At 34.8% G+C, this 27103-nt stretch overlaps 1 protein-coding gene across 1 annotated transcript; it reads left to right on the top strand.

Moving 5' to 3' along the window:
• The first annotated feature begins 21957 nt into the window (after window positions 1-21957).
• On the top strand, window positions 21958-22374 carry LOC148766923 (uncharacterized). The gene has a single exon (XM_088825674.1). It carries the CDS (start codon window positions 21958-21960, stop codon window positions 22372-22374), a length of 417 nt encoding a protein of 138 aa, XP_088681800.1.
• The last annotated feature ends 4729 nt before the right edge of the window (window positions 22375-27103 follow it).

The following is a 27103-nucleotide window of genomic DNA, read 5'->3' as shown; positions in this document are numbered from 1 at the left end:
CTTCGTTTCCATTTCTTAAGGGAACTTGTTCATGAGGGTGAACTCACTCTTGAGTATTGCAAAAGTGAAGAACAACTTGCGGATATTTTCACTAAGCCACTTGGAGGTCCTGTTTTTTCGAAAAATGTTGAAGGTTTGGGAGTCAAAAGCAAATTCAATTTACGGGGGGAAATGTTGGAATGAATTGAATACATGTGAATTCAATATTGGAATTAGTGGCAATTATGGAAGAAGTGGGCATTCATGTTGGAATAAGTGGAGGATTGAATGTTAGAATAAATGTGAATTTGAAGCACCATTGTCTAGATGTATCTAGAAAATTCTCTTTTGATTTTCCTATGCATTAAATTAGAATTAAAAGAGTTGTTAGTCTAAGAGTCACTTTGTAATTTATTAGTAGATTAATGTACTCCTCACTATAAATATGGACTACTAGAGATGATTGTAAGCAAGACAAAAAACAAAAAGAAAAGTAATTTTTCCATCCACAAAACATTTGTATTTTACTTTATCTACTCAAAAATATTATTTTTTCAAGTCTTCACAAAATCACTAAAATCCAAATTCAGGATTAATCATTTTTATTCTATCCTGGTGCTTACAGAATTTGCCAGCTTTATCCAATGACATTTGTGGTAATGATCCCGTTGAAGATGGTTCTCTAGATGCTGGTTCATCATCTTATGCTGATGTTAAGAAGAAAAAAATAGTGTCTCAATTGCATATATATATATATATATATATATATATATATATATATATATATATATATATATATATATATATATATATATATATATATATATATATATATATATATATATATATATATATATATGGGATTATTTCACAAAACCCCTCATCACAAAAGTCCAATTACAATGAACCCAAATTTATTTCTTATTTTTAAGATAAATTCAAAACACCTTTTATTAATAAAAATTAATTAATTATCACAACTATACCCCTTTCCTTATTTATAATGTACTAGGGTTGAATATAAATAAACGTAATATTTGTTCCATTAATATCACATTTTCAATCTCACCCACAAATCTCGCCCATAAATCTCGCCCTTAACATAACGTTTTTTTCTCTCCCGATTTTCTTTTCCTTTTCTTTTCTTTTCTTTTTCTATTCACCGTTGCAGATCTCCTTCCGTACACCTCTTCTTCTCTCCCCACCGGTGCTGCCCCAACTCCCATCCGGCAAAACCCCAGCCGCCCCGCGCCGCCCCACCCCCCGCCCCAGCGCCGCCCAGCACCGCCCCACCCCCCGCCCCAGCGCCGCCCAGCACCGCCCCACCCCCTGCCCCAGCGCCGCCCAGCACCCCCCCACCCCCCGCCCAGCGCCGCCCACCCCCGCCCAAGCACTCGCCCGACGCCGCCACAGTCCCCGCTCGGCGCCGCCTCAACCCCCGCCCGGTGCCGCCCCAACGCCCACCCCTATGTCCTCTCTCTTCACCGTCGCCGAACGATATCTATGGTCGGTAGAAAAAGGTAATTATTTTTTTTTCGCTTCACTCATCTTTCAATAGTTTTAGGGTTTGTAGGGAAGGTTCCTATTTGATAACGATATTTGTGAAAAAGACTATTAATTCTTATAAATTAATTTTTTTTCTTGATCAGATTGATACAGTGACCCTCGTCGGCCATGTTGGTGGTGGTGTACTGATCTTGCATTTTTTCCTGGATATTGTAGTGACTTACATTTTAAATAGCGGATTTTTGAATAGTGAATTTATATTTTTTTTAGTTGTGTTAGTAGAGTGGATTGATGTATGTTTTTAGTGGATTTCAATAACTTTGTTGTTGATTATGTTATTATTAAAGTGGATTACGTTAACTTTTTGTAATTGGTCTTGCACTTTTTTCTTTTGCATAGTAGTGGCGTTTCTAATAGTGGTTTACGTTTCAAATAACGGGAAGAAGATGATTACACGGACTATGCTCTAGGGTTGATTGGAGAGAAGATGGTGTCTTTTATAGTGGGTTTATAGCTTCTTTTTTCGCATAATTTTAATCTTTTCTTGTTAGAATTCATAGTGGTTTTCGATGTTTATATAATTATTTATACATAGTGGTTTTCATGTTTATAAAGTTGTTTTATGCATAGTGATTTTCATGTTTATATAGATGTTTTCATAGAGTGGTTTTCAAAGTTATAGCGGATTTCGAAGTTTATAGTGGATTCCACTTTGATAAATTTGCTGGATGTTTTTTTAAATATTAAAATAATAAAAACTAATCGAATTAAAAAATAATAATAAAAAAATAATTAAACAAAATATTTTTTATTCAAGAAAAATGGGAAAAAAATTAAAAAAAATCATTTAAAAAAAAACCGGAATTAAGGAAAAAAACTATTAAAACTGAAAATAAAAATAAAACTATTTAAAAAAAATCAAACTGGAAAACATGAAATATAAATAAGAAAAAAAAAATATATTAAAAAAACCAAAAAAAAAATATAAAATAAAAGAAAACCATTAAAAAGAAAAGAAAAGAAAAGAAAAGAAAAGAAAAAAATAGAATTTGAAATGCCGTAATATGGGAGATATTAAGGGAATTGGCATATTTTAAAAAAATAATTAATTTTCCTTAATAATAAATGGGTGTATTTTGGATAATTCATGTCCATTGGATTTATAACAAATATCAATTATTAAAAATGGATTTATCATTAAGTCAAAACTGAATGAGGGATGTTTGTCATATAGCCCATATATATATATATATATATATATATATATATATATATATATATATATATATATATATATAAAAGCGTAGAGAAGTCAATCACCCCTGTTAAAAGATCTTTATCTTCGTCCAAGAAAAAGAAAAAGTCAAATATGCAAGAGGTATCTCCTGAAATAAATAATGAGGAGTTTTCACCGGGAAAGGAACATGTCCTTGCATTAGAAGCTGTCACCCAGTACCCAGAAAAAGAAAGAATAATGCTTACTGCCATGATACCGAAAAGAAGTCAAAGACCAACAATGCCAAATCATGTTCAGATACTAAGAAGAGAGGTCTGTTCAAATCAACAAATCAAAGAACAACAATAGCAAATCTTCACAGCCAAAACGTAAAATAGCTGGCTGTGTAGATATGGTTAATATCCTCCTCAAGGATGAGGTCTATTTCTTTTTATTATTTTTTTTTTCTCGTGGTTTTATCATCCATATATCTGGGTATTTTTTCTCATTTTCTTGAGCTTATGTCATGTTTAAATCATAATTTTATCTTTCATAACTTCAATTTTCGGTTCAAACTTAAAAGTATTGACATGCATGTTTATCATTTGTTAGACTTGTGGTCCTATATGGTTTGAGAAAATAAATGGAACACTTTGTTTGGGCTGGACTACTAAAACCACGTAGTAGATTGAATGGGGAACAAGTTGCGGGAAATAATTGATTAATAGCAAGTGTAGTGGGTCGAGTCATACTAGTCGGAGGAAATATATGATGCCTTTGATGATATTATTGCTCATAAATTATACCCTATAGGGGTTATCGATACAGTCTCTTCTTCGGATGCATCTTATCTATCCTTGAACATGGTAGCACATTGTTGCCACTACATAGGTAAGTGTGTCTAAGAAAATTATGGTTTTTCTAGCTCTTGTTGTTATTGATAATATCATGCATGATTCATATATCTTGCTCTATTATTTGTTTCCATAATATGCAGATGGTTGAAGAAGCAGCCCATGATTCACTTGAAAATTACTGTTGTACCGTTGAGACATGAAGATAATGCTACTGGAATTCTACAGGTATGCATCATATTGTGAACAAAACTCATTACAAAGAACTTGATGTTTCTAGCTGCCAGTGTTTTACTCTCCAACTACAAATTAAAATGACTGACATTGTGTCTTAATTTTCTTTTCTTTTTTATTATTTTATTTTAGCAGTTTGATCGAGTTGTTGGTTGTCGAGTCCATGGTGATAATGCAGATTTTAGTTGTAATGCGGTGGTCAATGACGATGACCCACCCTTTAGCAGATTCATTAGCTGCAGAACATCCCAGCACGTAAATCTGATGAGGAAAATCTGGATGTGTTTGATGTAGGAAACTCAGCTGATGATCCTCAAGATATTTCCAACTGTTCTACAAGTGTACAAAAGATCAGTAGCCAAAGAAAAAACTTTGTTTGATTCTATGCAGACCGAAAATGAGTGTTCTAGTTCCATGGTAGTCAAAAACTTTCTTTGATATTATGAACATCCCAGTAAATGGAATGGTCTTCCTTATGATACGAGAGGTATGGTAGTAAATTTTGGCATGTGATATGATAGGGTGGTGGTGGTGGTGTCGAAGAGGTACCACAGCGTGAACCAGTGCCCGAGCGTGAGTACACACCAGCAGGACGAGCTCTTAAAGAAACATTGTCAGTTTGGCTTCATTCATATTTCAACATGATTCTCATGTGCTTTTAATGAATGCCTACAATATTAACACATCATTATATCTTGCACTTTCAGATATAGGGCTATATCACATCACTGAATGGAACATACACCGATTATATAATTTGTTTATCAGAAACAATGCCTATAGTGATAGTTTGCTACAAAAATGAATGCGGATTATCCTTTAATCGACATTACTATATGACATGAATATCTTATTAGATTTGAAATTGTTAGACTATTTTTCATTAGATATTTTTTTGGGATTATTTAGCAGACCCCCCTCATTTCCAAATTATATAAAACGAACTATCAAGTGACTTACACTTTAGGGGAAATCCCCCTCATTTCGAAAATATTTTGACATACCCCCTCAGCCACCTTGAAGTCCCTATAATACCGTTTTAAAATCAGTTTTAAACCCTAAACACTCACAATCATCTCTCTCTTCCTCTCCCAGATTCAAATCCCGCCTCCATATATCTCCAATCGACAAAATTGCTTCCCGGAGTCATAACTCTCTCTCCGGTGGTCGGAATTCGATGGTTTAACTACCGTTGTATTCCTCTCGTCGAGCTCGTTTTTGTGGTGGTGATTTCATTCAGTTTGGAGCGCTGATCTGTTTCTGCAATTTTTTTTCATTCGACGACGGTGGTCTTGCGGAAGGTGTATTTTGTGTTCCACCGTCGAAATTTGACGGGCTACCCACCGTTGGATTCCTCTCGTCGAGATCTATATTTTGATGGTAATTTCATTTATTTTTATGGTTTCAAATTTATTTCTATATTTTTTTGCATTTGTGGGCGCGCGGAACCGTGGGTGGTTATTAGCTGCGGTTAGGGTTTTGGTAGGAGGCGAGGGGGGTGAGCAGTCACTGTCTGTTTGATTTAAAATCTGTAGCGTTTCCCAGCAATAACCCCTCTGTCTCTCTATCTCTCTATCTCTTAGTCTCTTAGTGTTTGTTGATTTTTGAGTGTTTTGATGTTTTTTCAAATTTTGTTGATTTTCACTAAATTAATTTTATTTTTTTGTTTTGATTTTGCAATTGCAGCTTAATGAAAGCCATTGATCCTCTCTTTTAAGGTGTCAAAAATTTGGTTGAAGTTACATCTGCTTCAAGTTACAGTGTTCAACAGACCGTATACATTACTATACATTACTATACACATAGTAACATGAAGTTACATATGGATATACATGTGTATTTTCGATTTGTATTTTATTGATTATGATGTGATTTGTAATAAAAATATTGAAGTTTGTAAATTTTTGTTGGGGTATATGAATTTCTTTGTATAAGTCAGTATTCGCGTGTATGTATACAATTGATCGACTAAAAATATGGGGTAAAAAAATGAACATAACTACGAATTACTATAGGTACTATAGTTACATGTAGTTATTTTCAGTACAGTAAACATATTGATTTGAAAATTAAAAAAGAATTAAATATATATATATATATATATATATATATATATATATATATATATATATATATATATATATATATATAAATTTAACAAACATGTTTATTTAAAAAAAAAAAAAGAAAAAAAAAAGAAAAATAATAATAAATAAATCAGCGGAAATGATAAATGCAGGACCAGAAATGCTGAATGCAGTTTGGGCGAAAATTGCTTATAAGGGTAGTATAGTACTTTCGCTTCTCCAGGGGGTATGTCAAAGGATGATTTGGGCTTGAGTTTATCCTTAATTTATTTAGTGGCTAGAGGTTATGTAAAATAACCTCATTTTTTTTCCGCTAAAATTTAATGCTACCCTTATTAATTCTTTTTACAACACATTATTTTCAGTAAGGAACATAATTCCTAAGGGCTTATTTTATAGGGGGTTTTGCGCATAAGTCTCTCACCAACCATCTTTATTATTCTAGGTTTAGTGGCTATATCTCTTTCGCCAATAAGCCCATCACTTTAATATTTATGATAAATATTGGAAAAACTAATGTATATGACAAAATTACCCCCAACCCTTTACACTCAATTCTTAATTGTAACCCCAATTTAATCAATTTTGACCACAAAAATTCAATTTTGACTTTTTTTTAAACTTATGTTTTTCAAAAATTATTTTTTTGCCACCGGTTTCCGGCGTTGACTTTTTTTTTTCGCCAGATTCCGGCTTTGACTTTTTTTAGTGTTTTTTTTTCCTCGTAAAATCTTTATCCGTTTTTTTACGCTAGAGTCAACGACAATATTATTATTTTTTTGGGTTTTTTCTTTCATTTTGTTTGATTTGTTGACAAGTCAACGTAATTATATTAGTATCGTTGACAGTAAAATAACTGTAAACACAATAATATTATTGTCAACCACATTAATATTATTATTTTATTTGGGTTTATTGTTTTGTTTGAGTTATTGATGGAGTAACGTAGTAATATTACTGTCTATTTTTGTAATATTAATTTAAACACAATGCAATAATATTACTGTGGTTGACGGTAATATTACTGTTGTTACAGTAATATTACTGTCAACAGTAGTAATATTAGTTCTTTTTGTTTTTTTTATTATGTTTACCTTTGTTGAACGGTTAACATATTAATATTACTCTATTACACAATAATAATGACTTTGTGGTCTTAATACTACTGTGCTAGTGATTAATTTAGCAATATTATTGTGTAGAACTGTGGTATAGTTAATTTTACGGTATTTAACAGTAATATAGTTAATATTAATGTCAATCACATCAATATTGTAGTTTAAACGAGGGGCAAAAAGATGTTAAATAAAAAAAATTCAAAAAAATAATCCAAAAAAGTCAACTCCGGAAACCGGCGGAAAAATCAGGAACAAAAATAACAGAAAAAACAAAAGAAAAAAGAAAAAAATGTCAACGCCGGAGACCAGCGGTCAACGGCGGCAACTGACGAAATTGTCCATAAAATTGTGTTTGAGTCAAAATTGAATAGTTTGTGAAATTTGGGGTCAAATTGATGTTAGATTAAACTGAAGGATGAAATTGGAGCATATTAAAACGTGATGGACTATTTTAGTCTTTTATAAACCTCTGGACCATATGTGGACTTTTTTTTAAAAGAGTTTTTTTCGCTGGACCCCTTTATAAATAAATACCCATTGATCGGTTTATTTGTAAAGTGCCCTATTTTATATACACCCCTGTGTACCAAATAAATTAGGGATAAACCCAAGCCAAAATCATCGTTTGACATTCCCCCTAGAGAGGCGAAAGTACTATATTACCCTTATATGCAATTTTCGGCCAAACTGCATTCATCATTTTTGGTCATGTATTTAGCATTTTCGCTCATTTATTTATTATTATTATTATTATTTTCGTTTTCTATTTTTTTCTTTTTTTTAATAAACTTGTTTGTATAATTTATATATTTCTTTTATTTTGTTTTAATATTTGTTAATTTTTTTTTAAAATCAGTATGTTTACTGTACTGAAAATAACTACGTGTAACTGTAGTAAACTATAATAATACTTGTTATGTTCTTTTTTATTTACCCCGTATTTTTAGTCGATCAATTATACACACACACACGAATATTGGCTTATACAAAAGAAATTCATAAACCCCAACAACAAAAATTTACAAATTTCCGTATTTTTATTATAAATCACCTCAGAATCAATAAACTACAAATAAAAAATACACAATTATATGCATAAGTAACTGCATTTTAATATATGTAACTAGTATTGTATAGTAAGTAATGTACAGTACAAAATCAAAAAAAATATATATATTTGAGTGAAAATAAAAAAAAATTGAAGAAACATAAAAAATCAACAAACAGAGAGAGAGAGAGAGAGAGAGGCCATAGCTGCGAATTTGACCAATCCGCCAATGACTCTTCACTCCATGCGCCTCCTACCAAAACCCTAGCCGCTGCTAACCATCGAAGGTTCCGCACACTCAAATGAAAAAAAAATATAGAAATAAATCTGACAATAAAAAATGTACGAAATCACCATCAAAATATAGATACCGACGAGAGGAATCCAACGGTGGATAGCCCGTCAAATTCCGACTGCCGGATCACAAATTACACATCCGGCAAGACCCACCGTCGTCGAAATAAGTACCGACTGTAAAACGATTGCAAAAAAAAATCGAATTCTTTAAACCGAATGAAATCAAAACCAAAAGAAAGAGCTCGACTAGAGGAATCTAACAGTAGTTCAACAATCAAATTCCGATCACCGGAGAGAATGTTATGACTCCGCGAAGGAACATCGTCGGTTGGAGATCTATGTAGGCGGGATTTAGATCTGGGAGTTGAGAGAGGAAGATAGAGACCGATATGAGTTGTGATACGAACCCCGTAGAACTTGTAACGAGATCCAATACCTTACGCGGAAGCAAGATCGAAGACATCCAAAAACAAAGGATTCAGATTGGCGGAAGCAATGAATAATGACCCCATAGCTATAAAGAGCTAGAAACCATTATTATCAAGGTGGAATACTTACCCCGTGGTTATAAAGAACCATAAACCAATATTATGTCGCTAAGAAAATTACAAGAATTCACTTGTAAAATCCCGAAGATTGCTGTAGAACGGCGAAGGAGAATTAATCTCACCAAATACTCAAAATATCATTAAAATTCGTCCATTGAAATAGGCTATATTGGCAACCTATTTATAAGATCTAAACAGACTTATTTTTCACAAGGAAAATGACTCCTACCTAAATTATAATAAAGAAACATCTAATTAAGCTAATTCTAACTATAAAAGACTCTAATAAAATAAAAAAACATAATAAATCCTAATTGAAAACGTGTATAATTAAATTAAATAACTTGATCTTCAAGTCGACTTCTCGATTACCCTTCTAATCTCGCGTAGACAATTGGCAGTGCACGTGCATGAACTTCATGCTCAATTACGACACTGTTGCAATTTGAATCTCTTAAATTGGACGTCATATGAGAGATTTATAACCCGAATGGTAAAACTGCCAGAAATAGGCGAGAATCTCGGATGCATAGAATTCGGCTAGTCCGATGAATTTTATTTTTGTTTTCTTCCAATTCCAAACTATTAACTCTTCAACAGTCTCATTCCAACCTTTATTCTCCAAGGATAACTCGAATAGCCTCTCCAAACTCGTACGCTTGCGTTTCTTCCAATTCTTCATCTTTGAACTTTTGTGGATCGTATCATACTCCCCCTCTTTAGAAGGATTCGTCCTCGAATTCGGAGAAATATCACAAGGCTTATAAATAAAACCGATCTCATGATCTATCTCTCTCTTTGGCATCAAACTAACACAACTCTCAAACTCAATGGCATCCCTTCAATTTTTGCACCAATGCTTTCCATGATGTCTAGAACATTTTCCTCCATGGGAATTTCAATGTTATCATTCCTCTGAGGTGGTGACACGTAAATAATATTTTTCTCCTTTGTAGAATTATCCTCAATGTTGGACCACAAGTTCACGAATTCCTTGCTCGGACACTCTCCTATCTTAGTCTTGAATTGCTGCTCAGTTTTTGATTTCTCTCTTTTAGGCTTTTGCAACGATTCTCTCACCATGCTCGCTGGAGAACTCCTTTGCGATTCCCACCTCGGCGAACCCCGTTCTTCTGACTTAGTAACTTGCCTCAAGCTTTGCATCTTCAATTCCCTATAATAATGGGAAGGAACGAACCTCCTTCTTATAGCTGCCTTCATGGACTCCCAATCTTCAATTGGTGGTTCGCCACAACGCCGCCTAGTTAAGACAAATTGGTCCCACCAACTAATTGCATAGCCAATGAACGCTTCGACTACGAGCTTCACTTTATTCTTTTCGGAATAGTTTTCATCATCGAATTTGTGCTCCACCTTTCTTTCCCATTGAATGTACACCTCGGGATCACTCTTACCTTGAAAGGGTGGTATAATCAACTTCATTGAGTTACGATTTTGATCAACGCCATCTCTTTCTCGACCAAAATATCCTCGGCTCGATCTATGCAATCCAGACCCTCGTCCCATACTCTCCCCCATTGATTTTGTAGCGTTCACACCAAAATTTGCATCACCATCTACCTCTTTATCAGGATAAGGTATAACTGGTTGGTGAACATCACGTCGTACGTATGGCCCTCGAACATGTTGATCTTTGCGTAGTTCCTTTAGTTGGGTAACAATTCCTTCCATCTGATCTTGGAGTTTCTGGAAGCGGTTATCCATTGGTGACATCCTACGCTGCTCAATTCTTTCTCCTTTATCACCGGCCTTCTCGGACATGATCAAAGCGATTTTTTTTTCTTTTTTTCATTTTATTTATTTATTTATTTATTTTTCATTAACATACCCTAACCTGGGCTGTAAGGAACTCTAAACAAGAACAAAATTCGATTTTATTTTCTTTTTTCGGTTTTTTTTTGGACACCAACATACCCTAACTTGGTTAAAAAGAAATCTAAACAAAAAAAAATTCGAAATTTTTGTATATTATTTTTTGACGAAGAATCTTAATAACAGAACTCGAGAAAATATGAGATAAACTAGAAGACACGAAAAAAGGACTGACTAAAAAATAATCAAGATAAAGGATAGGCGAAACCTGTTTTGGATGTTGGCTCTGATTACCAGCTGATACGAACCCCGTAGAACTTGTTACGGGACCCAATACCTTACGCGGAAGAAAGATCGAAGATATCCAAAAACAAAGGATTCAGATTGGCGGAAGCAAGGAATAATGACCCCGTAGCTATAAAGAACTAGAAACCATTATTATCAAGGTGGAATACTGCCCATTGGTTGTAAAGAACCAGAAACCAATATTATGTAGCTAAGAAAATTACAAGAATTCACTTGTAAAATCCCGAAGATTGCTATAGAACAGTGAAGGAGAATTAATCTCACCAAATACTCAAAATATCATTAAAATTCGTCCATTGAAATAGGCAATATTGGCAACCTATTTATAAGATCTAAAAAGACTTATTTTTCACAAGGAAAATGACTCCTACCTAAACTATAATAAAGAAACATCTAATTTAGCTAAGGTTAAATTCCACTTTACCCCCTTGTACTTTAGTTGGATATCACTTTACCCCCTTGTACTCTCAATTGCATCGATTTGCCCCCTTGTACTTTGGTTCGATATGACTTTACCTCCTTCTACTCTCAATTCATCGATTTTCCCCCTTGTACTTTGGCTCGATATCACTTTACCCCTTTCTACTCTCAATTGCATCGATTTGCCCCCTCTATACTTGAAAATTTATTTCAATGTGGCCCTCGCCGTTAGTTTTCAGACTTCTGACCTTAACACCGTTTGATCTAAGTTTGAAAATTACAAAAAAACCACCCCTACTAGTTTAAATAATTATTAATAAAAAAAAAAAAAATTGTGGCTGGCGTCGTAGACTATGTTTTCTCGCTGTCTTGAATTTTTTATTATTTTATTTTTTGTTGTTTTTATTTTTTGTTTTTTTATTTTTTATTTCTTAATAATTATTTAAACTGGAGGGATGACATTTTAGTAATTTTCATACTTAAATGAAACGGTGTTAAGGTCAAAGGTCTGAAAACTAACGGCGATGGCCACATTGAGACAATTTTTCAAGTAAGGGGGGCAAATCGATGCAATTGAGAGTAGAATGGGGTAAAGTGATATAGAGCCAAAGTACAAGGGGGAAAATAGATGAATTGAGAGTAGAAAGGGGTAAAGTGATATCGAACCAAAGTACAAGGGGGCAAATCGATGCAATTGAGAGTACGAGGGGGTAAAGTGATATCCTGTCAAAGTACAAGGGGGTAAAGTGGAATTTACCCTTAAGCTAATTCTAACTATAAAAGACTCTAATAAAATAAAATAAAACATAATAAATCCTAAATTGAAAAAGTGTATAATTAAATTAAATAACTTGATCTTCAAGTCTGCTTCTCGATTACCCTTCTAATCTTGCGTAGACAATTGGTAGTGCACGTGCATGAACTTCAAGCTCAATTACGACACTGTTACACTTCGAATCTCTCTTCTCTCAAAACATGAAAGTTTTAGAACTTCCAGTTACCTTTCCATAGCAATTTGAATCTCTTAAATTGAACGTCATATGAGAGAATTATAACTCGAATGGTAAAACTGCCAGAAATAGACGAGAATCTCGGATGCATGGAATTCGGCTAGTCCGATGAATTTTCTTTTTATTTTCTTCCAATTTCAAACCATCAACTCTTCAACAGTCTCATTCAAACCTTTATTCTCCAAGGATAACTCGAATAGCCTCTCCAAACTCGTACGCTTGCACTTCTTCCAATTCTTCATCTTTCAGCTTTTGTGGATCGTATCAAGTTGGCTAGGGTTTAAAACTGATTTAAAAGGGTATTCTAGGTACTTCAAACCTGGCGAGGGGGTATATCAAATTATTATCCAAATAGAGGGGATTTGAACTAGGATGGAAACAACATAATGGTTAGTTATATACATTTTAATATGAGGTGTCTTCAAAATAATCCCAATTTCTAATAATGTTGTTGGAATACTTCAATCATGACAACTGATTATAGGTATTATTCAAAGCAAATATGTTCAATGCCTTGTAAATTTGATTCCATGAGAAGTGGGAATTGTTTCTACTTTCCACTGTGGATCACTAGATTGATGCATTAAACGTACATTATGTACACAATTTATTGCGCATAAAATGCACAATTTAGTGGTTAGTGGTGTGTGTTGACTAGCATTCTTCCCATGCATTGCACAGAAAATGCACAATTTGTGTATTATCCATATACGTGTATTGCTTATAGAATTTATTGGTACATCGACTAGCATTATTCTGCACATGCATTGCATAGAAAATGCACAATTGGGGCTTTGTTATTTCTGTGTCATTCATTCAAGAGAATTCTTGTTTTCTTTTTTCCCCTTTCCTGGTTAAAATTGACACTGGTGAAGCCTGAAGGTCATTTAAAAGTTGTACTATACAACTAATGTGCTTATTATTCAAGAGCAGCAAGCTTCGTGCAAGATAAAAGGAAAGACTGGCTAAGAGAAATGTAAATGAAGCGCCGCCCTTTGATGCGATGCGGAGCAACTTGCTGAGGGTTATTGGACTCTGTGCACCAAATGCTCCGAACAACAAAACGGTGTTCCCAAAACCTTACCAAAGGCATGCAATTCACACAAGGACCAACTCCACCTAAGATTATGTATCATCCTCTGCATGATCTGAAAACAAACAAAAGAAGATCCAAGAAGATGGAGAGGAGATGTCTTCTTCGGAAGGGACGATATCAGATGGTCGTCCTACATGAATCATATATATAATAAGATTATTGTAATTGGAACACATTAAATACTAATTATTATTATTCCAACGTGATTCATTAGCTGGCTGGTGATGATGGGGCACAACAGTTTTGTAGTGCATTCCTCATCATACTTGTAATTATAGCGGAGAATGTAGAGTTGTTTTCTTTTAGTGTGAGGGTAAAGTATAATAATTACTCAAATGCCACCCCCTGTATATGCCTAACACTCTTTGGCCTAAGTTGTGAAAGCAAACAACAGCAACACAATATACATGAGAATCAACCAATCTTCAGCATAATTAGTTCACTTTAGGTGTTGAAAAATTTCAACTTGTTCTGCACAGCTATAGCAGCTGCTCATTGTCAAAATAAATGGTTTTAATTAAAAAAAAAGAAGACAAACTTGGTAAGATCATGCTTGTTTGTGCTAGTAACTATACCTTCTACGACATTCACATTTTTTGAAAACTAGAAAAGTGGACGTACGTTGCTCGTCTCGTGATAATTTTCCTGTTAACTTTGTGTACTTTATTATTTTTCATCGAGATATTTTGATACAATTCTTGCAATTTTAAAAGATTAACTTTCGCTAATATTTTGATACACGTGTAGTTTCATACTTTATACTTAAAACACTTTTGAAGTGCGTCTAAACTCTTATACATCTTATAAGTTGTTTATATTCAAACAGTTTTCTTATAAAATATTATTTGCCTTTATAGATGACATCACATGTTAGTATTTTTATTGTTTGATACATAATATTCTATTTATGAAAATATAAAACTTATATAGAAAATAAAAATGACAACGAAAATATATGTAATTTGGTACCATTTTTGTTTCTGTCCAATTGTTTTTCTCGAACAAAATTGTGTGTGTTCAATTTCTCAAATAATTTATTCAAACAATTTCCAAAGTTTATATTTTCTGCAAACATGATTTGATAGCTACAGTAAATTAAAAAATTCTACTGAAATAAGAAATAAAACATCACTATGTACAACAAATTATTCATCTAAGACACATTTTTCAACGGCTTATAGATATTATTTAACTAATACATTTTTTTTTTATCTCCTTCAAAAATATAACCGCACATTATTCATTTTCAAATCATCCTTTAAAATATATTTACCCAAAATGAATTAAAAATATGGAAAATTAGAGAAAACCTCCTCACTTAGGAAATATAGTTAAGGAAACACCCCCTCCCAAAAATAATTAGAGAAAACCCCCTTACCCAATATTCCACCCATGTGATATTTTCATAATTCCAAAACTACCCTTAATTGTCTATTATACTCTTTCAAAACCCTAATCTTATTTTCAATTTTTCATCCGCCGCTTCACGTTCCAGCTTTTCTCTTCTTCTGTTCTCTCGTCTTCTTTGTTTTTTTTTTCCCTCTGTTTTCTCCGGCAATCTTCTCCGTCGCCGCCGCCGGAAGATGGAGAAAGAAAGGAGAGGAAGCACCCACCAAACATTATAAATCATTTTGATAGCGATTCTGAATTCGAATTTCATGATTGGTACATTGACGGCGAAAAGAGGTAAGATAGTCGATTTGTCGCCGGAATCGAATTTTGATGGGGTGGTGGTTCTGCTTTGGTTGGTGGTGCGAGTTGTGATTTTGTTTATTTATTTGTAATAAAAAACCGTCATAATGTCAAAGTAAGGTGGTGATGGTGTGTTGTTGCGGCGGTGTGGTGACGATAGGGAGGCAAATTTAGGGTTTTTTGGTGGATCGGACGAATGACGGCGCTCGTAGAGAATTTCGCGCAGGCTGAAACCTTAATCGACTATGTACATGTTCAAAGTCGATTAAGCTAATTGACTATGCTCTGGCAGTCGATTAAGGTTGATCGACTCCAATATTTTTACTTTTTTTTTAAATTTTTTTTTATTGATTCCAATTGTATAAATCATTTATAATGTTTGTATATTTTTTGTTTTTTTTAATATATAGTTGATTTTGCATTTTTTTCGCAGTTGTGATTTGTTATTTTTAGTAGCAGATTCTTAATCGACTATGCTTCACATCATAGTCGATTAATATGCTTCATTGACTCCAATTTTTATTTTTTTGGGATTTTTTGTTTAGTGATTCTAATTGTATAAATCAATTGTAATGTTTGTATATTGTTTGTTTTTGTAAATATAGTTGAGTTTGCATTTTTGTAGTTGTGAGTTGTTATTTCTAGTATTTGGTTCCTTAATCGACTATAGTTCATCGTAGTCGATTTAATATGCTTCATAGTTGATTAACACTGCCGATAGAGAAAAAAAGTTAAAAAAACGAAAAAAGTAAAAAAAAAAGTGAAATAATAATAATAATAATAATAATAATAATAATAATAATAATAATAATAATAATAATAATAATAATAATAATAATAATAATAATAATAATAATAATTATAATAATAATAATAATAATAATAATAATAATAATAATGATAATAATAATAATAATAGTAATAATAATAATAATAATAATAATAATAATAATAATAATAATAATAATAATAATAATAATAATAATAATAATAATAATAATAATAATAATAATAATAATATAAAAAAAAAAGAAAAAAAAGGAAAGAGAGAAAGACACCGCTGGGTCATGGGGATAGTGGGTTGATGGGTCATGTGGCCCATGGGGATGTGTAAGGTGGATGGACATAAATGGAAAAATTGGTGGCTGAAATTTGAAATGGGTTTATCTGAAATGATGCAAAATAATTTGGGCCTTTCTCTATTAAAAATAGTATTGATGAGTTATATCAAAGATCCCCTTAAAAATAATTCTAATCAAAACGCTTCGAAACATTGCAATGAATTCCAACATCCAAATATAACGATTCTTTAATATGTTCTCTCATTTTCTAATTTCGAAAATGCCCCCACATAAAATTGGTTATAACTTGTAGCTTGCACATACCGGGGCTTCAGTATCTGCATCTAATAATCAAGAGCTTATTTTCTTCAGCTATTTTTGTGAGATAATTGATATGTAATTCCAGAATTTTACAAAGGGTAATACACCAAATCCCAAATTATTATTAGAGAAAATTACATTCCTTTCCGGTCTTGATTGAGTAATTCCGATCCATCCTCCAGGGCTCGCCACTAATATAGGACATTTTTCATTATCCTAAGTATATTGGAAAAATATTGAATATTAATGTAGAAACTACAACTGTGATAATAATCGTTTCAAGAGCATAAGATATCGGCACAAACCCTATTCATTGAGATAAAAGTAAAAGAAGATCTTCTAAGTTTTAATCCTTTACATTTGTCACCCGATTACATACTCTTATTTGGGTTTTTAACGCACTGATAGATTTAAAGATCATGTCAATTAAGAAATGTATACATCAAAAAATTATTCTAACATTTTTTTTTGTAGATGACGTATCCACTAATATTTTAGAAGCGTTCCAAGCAAAGCACGACGCCGGATTCCACCACCGAGGCTAGATATATTGGAGCATTAGATGCTACAAACGTAGATGTTTGGACACAAGACTTCATTCAAAGAGTTGAATGCTGTTCCAATATCTCATCAGAAATCCAAGCAAGTAGTGAGTAGGTATTATCGAAAGATAATTATAAGAGGTGAACTGTAGATCGAGAAATTTACCTCGGTAGATAACATAGAAGATCCCTTCATCAAACCTTTACCTCGAAAGGTCGACGAGAAACATCGGAGTCGATGGGACTTAGGTTCATGGGTAGTTGGCTTTAGGTCAAGTGGGAGATTGTTAGAGTAGGTGACTAACAAGCCAACTTGTGGTTGTGGTCTTTCCATATTTACTTGTGAACAATCTATTTTCGTTATTAATGGAATTCTATTTTTGGCAAGCTATATCTATTGTCCCATTTATTATGCATTGAATTAGACCTTATAGTTATATTAAATTAATATGAATTGATCTAGGAGAATCATGCGATAATTCATTTAGTAAGATAACTATTAAACAAGTTTCTAGTCGATGGGTTACGCCGATAATTATGATAGTGGCATTTTCCGTTTGAGACTATCACTTAGTGTATGTGAGTTGAGTCTCATCAGCTACAATAGTGATATTGGCATACATAAGTGGTTCCGATTAATCGAGTAGAGATTCTATGATTATAGTTATACACCATTAGTTCTTAGACCTAATACATCACTGCGACTTCATTAGAGGAACAGCTGTGTTGTGACTTGTCCCGGAGTCTCCTCGAAGACCGCTCAAAGGGCCAACGTTCGCGCAGTCCGAAATCTAGTGGGAGTCTGTGCATTGTAGTTAGGGATTTTGTTAGAGTAGGTGACCAACAAGCCAACTTGTGGCTGTGGTCTTTCTCCTTTTTCTTGTAATAAAACAATCGTTCTTCGTTCGTATTAATAAAATATTTCATTTGGCATTCTATATCACTTATCCCATGCAAGTAGCATAGATATAGTCCTAACGAGTTACTCTATTACTGTGAGTTGATCTAGTAGAATCATGAGATAACTCAGCAATGTAATGTAACTGTTAAACCTTGTTCCTAGTCGATGGGTTACGCCAATAATGAGGATACCGGCCTTTCCCTTTTGAGACTAGCACTTAGTGTATGTGTACTGCGTCTCATCAGTCCTCGGTGTTGTGACATCGACATACTTGAGTGGGTGCTCATACTAGATGAGTTCACCGAACTCCCTCGCCCTAGAAATCTATAAGTGGTTCTCATTCATCGAGTAATAGGTTTCTAAGATATAGTTGTACACCATTAGTCCTTAAGACCCAGACATCACCATGACTTCACTAGAGGACCGATTGTATCGTGAGCTGTCCCTGAGTCCCACAACGGACCACTCCAAGGGCCAATGTTCGTGCAATCCGAAATCTAGTGTGAAGTATGTGCATTGTAGTAGAGGATTCGAGCGCTTGAGTAGTCATGGATGTCCTGTGTGTTCTAACGGTTTATAATCCAAGGAATCTCTGGCCGGAGTTGATAGTGGGGTGATTAGGGAAATGTGTTTCCCTAAGTCACACACGAACGGATTTATAATACCTAGAACGTTCGCACGGTCATTGAACTTTATAAGAGGTCTCAGTGAACCAATGCCTCTAGTTCAATCGGGACATGTGTTGCGAAGGGATCGTACTGTACGCTAACTATATCATAAGGTTCTTGCAGCCACTTCACTTGTATCTAGGGAATCATGATGCGTAGTTGCTAGGCGCCAATCTTGATTCGTTGGGCACCGATTTGATCGGCGATTAAGTAAAATGAGTTTTACTTTCATCGGGACTCTTGGGAGGAGTTCATATAAGGACAATGTGTTGTTCGAATCACAAAGAGTTGTGAGCCCACGGCTAGCATACACCTGAACCATTGAGGGTCACACTTCTCGTGTAATATAGATCCTTGATAAACAACAAGCATAGATTAATATGTTAATCTTTGAACGATTGGATGTCAATATGATTGAATCCAAGATTCGTAATTGTGGATTACGAATTGGAATAAACGTAGAGAAAGAGACATGCGGAATTTAGTGAACTTTCTAAATTGGGAAGTTTCCCGATTTAACAGGTCCACTGAATTAGAAGTTTCCACTTTTGGAAATTGGAAATTTCGAAGAGACACTCGTATCGACGAGGACTTTGAGCTCGTCACAAATATAATTTTGTTATATTTTGTGAAACGATCGTTTGTGAGAAACGAGGACGACAAGGCGATGGGCTTAATGGATCAGTGGGTCAGGCCGAATGACTTAAGCCTACTAGGGTTGAGAACCCTAGTATAAATAGACCTCAAAAGAGAGTTTGAGATCAGATTTTTACAAAAAAAACCCTAGCCGTCCAGCCCTAGCCGCCCAGCTCTCTCGGCCGCCGCTGCCCCGCCGCGCCGCCGCCGATCGCCGCTTCTTGTCACCGATTTTCTCCTCTCTTCTCCTTCGTTTATTCTTTGTTGTTTATCTAACTCGTTTACATCTAGTGGTGTAGTTTGATTGGGTCAAAATATACGAGGTGAAACCTGATTGGAGGAGAGGAAGACCGCTGCCCCGCCGCCGAAGTCGCACGCGCCGCCGTTACGCAGCACGCGCCTTTCGCGTGAGTTGCACGCGCCGCCACCGTGTCTGCCACGCGCCGCCGTCTGCCATCTGCTGGACCAGCTTGCTCCAGCCGTGAGTTTCTGCCCCGAGGATTGGTAATTCGCAGCTTGTACGTGTTCGGTTCTAGATTTCGATTCGTCGAAATCCCACGCTTCAAGAGGTAAATCAAAATCTCTCGTAATATATTATAAATTTGGATTTATGATTTACTTGCGAGCATGTTGATGTTGTGAATTAATTGTTATCATGATTTATGAAATTGTGTGAACAAGCATGTTTTATATTTATCGGTTTTACATGTTTTGATAAAAATCGATAATTACCATGTGTATGGCGGAAGCGTTAAGGTACGTTGACTATGTGATTAGTTTATGCATGTAATCGAAACTAGTTCAATCTAAATTTTTTTAATTCCGCTGCTTATACATGCACGATCCCCAACAGTGGTATCTGAGCCACGGGTTAATCGTTTATTTGTCAACGTGTTTATCGCTTTCGAAAGCATGCTTCGATTTGTTGAATTGTTGAATTTTTGGTGTTATCAAATTGGGTGGTTTAATATTAATTAAATATTTTGAATATTTCAGAAAATATAAAATTTTTAATTTTAAAACTCGGATTTTTTTTCTGCTGATTTTTGTCGGTTTTCAGCTGACCGAACCGGTCCGGTCGGACCGGTCTGACCGGTCCGGTCAGCACACACAAAAAAAAAAAATTATCGATTTTCTGATATTAATATTAAAATTAATTGATTTTTAATTTTTGAAATTATTTATCAATTAAACCCAATTAGATAATTGATCCATTAATTTAATTTGAATTCAAAGAATAGTGTTGGATTAATTATCTAATTTAATCGTTAAATTAGTTTAATTAATGGAACACAAATCAAATGGCAAATAATTATTAATGGACTTCATTCTTATTTGATTGATTTATGAATGAAGGGAGTCCGTTAATTATATTTGCAATTAATCGTATTAATTAATTAATTCATGAGATGAATGATTGTAATTAAGTACGATGATGATCGTATGTCTCTCTTAGGATCAATATGCATTTCCACATACCTAGAGAACATAGTTGTAGGAATCACAGACGATCATAACCTAATACTTCCGATGAGCTAATAAGATTTAATAAATAAAATCCCTCATTCTTAATCAAGAATAATTATCAAGCTATAAAGAAAAACCAAATTGTTGAATTTTTCTTTCCTTCTACCAACAATTAAATTATGTGTAGCCTCTCATAATAGTGCAGTAAGCCGTGTTAGCGGGGAGTGCTATTGTGGGATAAGCTGTAATTTAATTGACATTAGATGGAGATACGGTCATAGATAAAATTCTATTGGATTAATGTGGTCGGCTAGATTAACTAGGGATTGCATTAGTTTGATATAGTTGGATCTATGACATCTCATATTGGTAGGCTAGACTTGACACACGAAGACTTTGATATTCGCTAGATTAACTTAGGTCATTATCAAGTGTGAGGTAAAATAAACTTTAGGGTCACATAGTGATGTGATTGATAGTACTCTACCTTTAGGCTTATGTTATCGGGATAGATTAACTACGGGTTACATTAGCGCTATTGGACCTAAAGCCCATTAAAGAAAAATAAGTTTTCTCGATTGTCTGCTAGAGGGTGGTGGAATTCGATAAAATTAGTGGGAGAACAATTAAAACATAAAAGTCCAAAATTTTAATTGTAACGATTATTACGAAATAAACTCTAATTATTGTCTTCTTAAAATTTTCTCAGCAACAATGTCCAAACATCCCCTTTCCTCTATCCTCGACCAAAACAAACTCACCGGTCCAAACTATTTCGATTGGCTTCGCAATCTGAAACTTGTGCTCCAAGTCGAGGAGCATCTCTATGTGCTCAATGAACGTCCCCCGCTGCTCTCCTGCGGCTGCTACTGCTGACGAGACTGCCACTTTCGAGGCATGGAAGAAGGACGACCTCCATGCGAGGTGCTACATGCTAGCATCCATGGTGGCAGAGCTCGCGAGGAAGTATGAGTCTCACGTGCATGCTTATGATATCAAGCATCATCTTGAAAGCATGTACAGTGAGAATACTAGGGCATCGAGGTACTCAGCTACCAAGGAGTTGATCACCATGAGGCTGCGTGAAGGGGCTTCGGTCCACGAGCACGGTCTCAAAATGATCACTCTCCTTGAGAAGTTGGTGAGCCTTGATGTCACCCTCCCGGCCGAGCTCTCGGTGGATTTGATCCTACTGTCCCTTCCTAGTTCTTATGAATCGTTCATAGTGAACTTCAACATGAACAAGCTCGATCCACCATTGGATGAGTTGTGGAACATGTTGGTTAGCTATGAGTCCACGATCAAGAAGGAGAAATCCGCTCTCCTAGTTGCTCCTTCTGCGAAGAAAGGTTCTTTCCAGAAGAAAAGGAAAGAAAGGAGTTTCGGTCCGAGCAAGAAATTTGAGAAGGGCGAGTCGAGCGGAGTGAAGAATGACAAGGTCACCCAGCAAGTTGATGATGCTTGCCATCATTGTGGAAAGAAGGGCCATTGGCAACGCAACTGCAAGGCTTACCTCGATCAGAAACGTTCTTAAAAGGGTACGTATTTAGTTGAAGTTAATTTGTCCGTTAAATCTTCTTCTTGGGTATTGGATACTGGTTGTGGCTCACATCTTTGTAATGATTTGCAGCTCATGACAAGAAGTAGGAGGCTTAATGTGGGTGAGACCTACCTAAGAATGGGCAACGGAGCAAGGGTTGCTGCTGAAGCCATTGGGACGATTTATCTTTCTGTTTTGGATTCTAGTTTTTCCATTGTTTTGAACAATTGTTTATTTGTTCCGTGACTTATTCGAAACCTTATTTCTATTCCTGTTTTGGATAATGAAGGTTTTACTTTTTACTTTTGTTTTTGGAAATTCGATTTGCATTATACAAAAGGATCAAAATATGATTTGTAAGGGACAACTTATAAACAACTTATATGAACTAAATCCAAGTGAAATACCAATTAACGTTATATCAGCAAAACGAAAAGATATAAGTCTTAACCCCGCACAACTTTGGCACGCTCGACTGGGTTATATTTCCTTGAGAAGGATGAACGAGTTTGTAAGTGAAGGATTGTTCTCCTTGGAGGACGTGAAATCACTTCAAACTTGTGTATCCTGCCTTAAAGGAAAAATGGCCAAAACTCCCTTCAAAGGGAAGATGGAACGAGCCGAGGGTCTCTTGGATTTGATCCATTCAGACGTGTGTGGTCCACTAAGCGTTAGTGCTAGGGGTGGTTTTAACTACTTCGTTAATTTTACCGACGATTATTCTAGGTATGTTTCGTGTACTTAATGAAGTATAAGTCTGAAACTTTTGAAAAATTCAAAGATTTTAGACACCAAGTAGAAAACCAACTCGGTAGACGTATTAAGAAACTACGATCCGATCGTGGTGGCGAATACTTAAATACTGAGTTTATAGACTATCTTAAAGAGAATGGGATTCTGTCTCAATGGACTCCTCCTGGAACTCCTCAACTTAATGGAGTTTCCGAACGTCGGAATCGAACACTGTTAGACATGGTTCGATCTATGATGGGGTTCACCAAGCTACCGGCATACCTGTGGGGTCATGCACTCTTAACTGCCGTATATTTGCTGAATAGGGTTAATACCAAAGCAGTTAACTCCACGCCTTATGAACTTTGGCACTCCAGGAAACCCACGTTTAAACATATTAGGATATGGGGTTGTCCCGCTTACGTGAAGCTGTTAGTGGGAGATAAGTTGGATAGAAAATCCGACTTATGCTATTTTGTGGGGTATCCCGATGATTCCATGGGATACGAATTCTACTATGTTTCTGAGGCAAAGGTGTTCGTCTCGAGAAATGCCGTGTTCCTTGAAAAGGAATTTCTATCGGATAGAAAGGGCAGTGTAGTTGATCTCGAAGAAGTTCGAGAACTACAATCTGAAGTTCAAGCACAACAATCAGATAATGAACCAATTCAACAAACCACTAATATACCTCCTGAACCGTTGCTGCGTAGATCCGAAAGAGTTCGGAGAGCGCCCGATAGGTTATTCCTCGTTGATGAAGTTGACCAAGGATGTGATTCTAGAACTTTCAACGAAGCTGTATCGGATACAGACAAGGGAACTTTGACCAAGTGAACTTTCTAAATTGGAATTTCCTAATTTAACAGGTACCACTGAAATAGAGGTTTTCGAAAATCGAAATATAAGATATGCAATATGGTACTTGAATTGACGAAAAAATTATGATCGTCACGAAAATATAATTGTTAGAGTAACCATTTGAGAGATATTAAGAATCTAAGAAAGCGTTCTAAAATTCTTAAGTATATGGGTCTCTCATTCCTAGATAAGGATTGGGGTATTTAATTCTAATTGTGAATTAGAATTATACTTGGACTAGGATTTATAAATCCCTACATATAGAGGTGGTGGGGTAGAGAAAAGGACATGACAACAAGACAACTTTTCTACACCCACAAAATTCACGTCCACTCCTCTCTCTCACGTGCTTCTTCTCTTTTCTCTTCTTCCAAATTACTTTTAACATAAAGCCTGATTTTGTGTCAAACACGTTTCACCTATATTTGCCCAATAGTTTTCTCGTGCGAGCTATTGGTAGATTAATCTCTTCAAGGTGAAATCCGATTCCAGCGAAGAAGGTTGACAGGAAGATTGGCGTGGATTTGCTCAACTTAGGACTTCGGTGTGACCACAAAGACAGTGTTCTAAGGAGCTTACGTTTAACGGGTATGTAATCGAAACTCGTTAATTAATACGATTAATTTATTTGATTATATGATTACTTGTTTCGCATGTTTTATTTGAATTTATTTAAACACATGATTAAAAGCATGCTAATAGATTATGCCTAATTGATGAATTTTTTGTTCATAGAATTCGATTGATGATTTTATTGTTCATAGAATTCACATGTAGATCCCCGACAGTGGTATTAGAGACATTGATATGTTTATGTGTTTAAATTCGAATAGAATGAATGTATGCGAATTAAATTGATTGGTTTTGTTTCGATTAATGTTGATTGTAAGTAGGAGTCTTGACGAAAAATCAAGAAGCCAATCTGAGATTTTTGTAATTGAATTGGAAAGTAGCAATTTTATTGAATTAGAATTCTGTAAAATTGTTTTAAATAAAAAAAAAAGGAAAAAGAAAAAGATAATTCTCTGATTTCAAAAGCCTTACGTACGGGCTTAACACAAATTTTTCTTTTAAATTCATGCATGGCTTTCGGCCATGCATACGAACATATATATGTATACATATACAGTTGAATGTGAATTCAACGTAGTTTTATTTGTTTGGAAAATATTTTTCAAAAGAATGAAATACTTTCTTATTTAAATTTTATTTGTTTGGAAATTATTTTCAAAAGAATAAAATATTTATTTATTAATATTTTCCAAATTCGTCAAAGTTTCCTAATTGAACTTTAATTTACGAAATTTAAAATTCAACTATGCTCAATTAATGATTAATTGAAAATTACCAATATATTTTTTTATGCATGTTTAATGGATTAATATGTTAATTAATTATTACTCATGATTATGTGATTTATTATAATGTGTTATAAATAAATTACATGACATAAAAAAATTTAGGCCTCGATCTTATTTGCTCGATTTATGATTGAGAAGGGCTTAATTATTGTTTGCATTAATCGCTTTAATTATTTATGCATGTGATGTATAGAATTAATTAAGTAGCAAACTTAGATAATATGTTCCCTAATCGCACTTAGATCGAATGCCTTAGAGAACATAGTTGAAGGAATCCCAAACTATCTAAAACACGAATTCTAATGAGACACAATAACTATTGTCTAAATCCCCTCGTTCTCGTTCCCCGAGAACTATATCAAGCTATAAAGAAGAACTGGTTTGTCGTTCTATCTTCTTTCCTTCTACCAACAATTAATTTATGTGAAGCCCCTCACTGTAGTGCGGCAAACCGTGTTAGCGGACAGTGCTATTAATGGGGCAAGATATAAATTAGTTGACATCGTAAGATGGAGATTAGGTTAAAGGGTGGTCTCATTGAGTTTGCTAGTTCAACTGGGACTTGGTGAGAAACGACCCAATAACATCTCACATTGGTAGGTTAGACTTGACACATAACGACTATGATGTTCGTCATATCATTGGGGACATTGTCAAATGTGAGGTAAACTATCTTTAGGGTCACATATAGATGTGATTCATTTGATCTACCTTCTAAGTTAATGTGGTTGGGTAGTTCAACTGGGACTGCATTATCGTTAGTAGGACCTAAAGCCCATTAAAGAAATTAGATTTCTCGTTTGTTCACTAGGGGGAAGTAGGACTCGATAAAATTAGTGGGGGAACAATAAAAAATAATATAGTCCAATTTTTTATTGTATTCATTAATTCGAACAATCTCTAATACCTATCTACTTTAATCTTCTCAGTAGTCATGTCTAATAATCGACTAGCGTCTATTCTTGACTCAAAACTTAATGGCAACAAATACATAGATTGGCTTTGCAATCTTAGGATAGTACTTACGCTCGAAGGGCGTACGTATCTGCTTGATGATATCCCTCCAAATGAACGTTTTGATGATTCAACCGAAGAGGAAGTTGCCACTTATGAGAAGTGGAAGCAAGATGACCTCACGGCCAGGTGCTATATGATAGCAGCCATGTCGCCAGAGCTAGTGAGAAAGTATGAGACTTTCGCCACTGGAAGAGGAGGAATAAATGTCCACCTTGATACAACTTATGGTAAGAATGTTAGGGAAGTGAGATTTTTAGCTACTAAAGAGTTGATGTCTCTTAATATGCGCGAAGGGACCTCGGTCCAAGAGCATGCGCTTAAGATGATATCGCTTATTGAGAAGCTAGCGAATATCGATGTTGTACTTCCCATAGAGTTGACGGCAGAAATTTTACTCCTCTCACTTCCTAGCTCCTATGAATCGTTCATAGTCAACTTTAACATGAACAAACTTGGAAGAGATGGTTAGCATGTTAAATTCTAATGAATCAACCATAAAAAGGGACATGCCTGTTTTGCTAGTGGGGTCCTCTTCTTCAACTAGGAATGGTTCCAAGTTTCAGAAGAGAAAGGGAAATAGTTCCCAACCAAGCAAAAAGAAGAGCAAGGCAGAGTCAAGTGAACCTAAAGCAAATGAAGGCAAGCAAGAAGGTGATGCTTGTTTCCATTGTGGAAAACAAGGCTATTGGCGCTGAAACTGCAAGGTGTACCTTGATCAGAAGCGTTCTGAAAAAGGTATGTTTAACATAGAAGTT

Source organism: Erythranthe guttata, chromosome 11, assembly GCF_056151865.1.
Source record: "Erythranthe guttata isolate IM_541 chromosome 11, IM_541, whole genome shotgun sequence".
Classification (NCBI taxonomy): Eukaryota; Viridiplantae; Streptophyta; class Magnoliopsida; order Lamiales; family Phrymaceae; genus Erythranthe; species Erythranthe guttata.
The sequence above is the reverse complement of the archived record's forward strand: the minus strand, read 5'-3'. Positions and strand labels throughout refer to the sequence as shown.

What these genes read in the sequence shown, in the direction of transcription:
- LOC148766923 (XM_088825674.1), top strand. Translation starts at nt 21,958, where the DNA reads ATGATCACTCTCCTTGAGAAGTTGGTGAGCCTTGATGTCACCCTCCCG.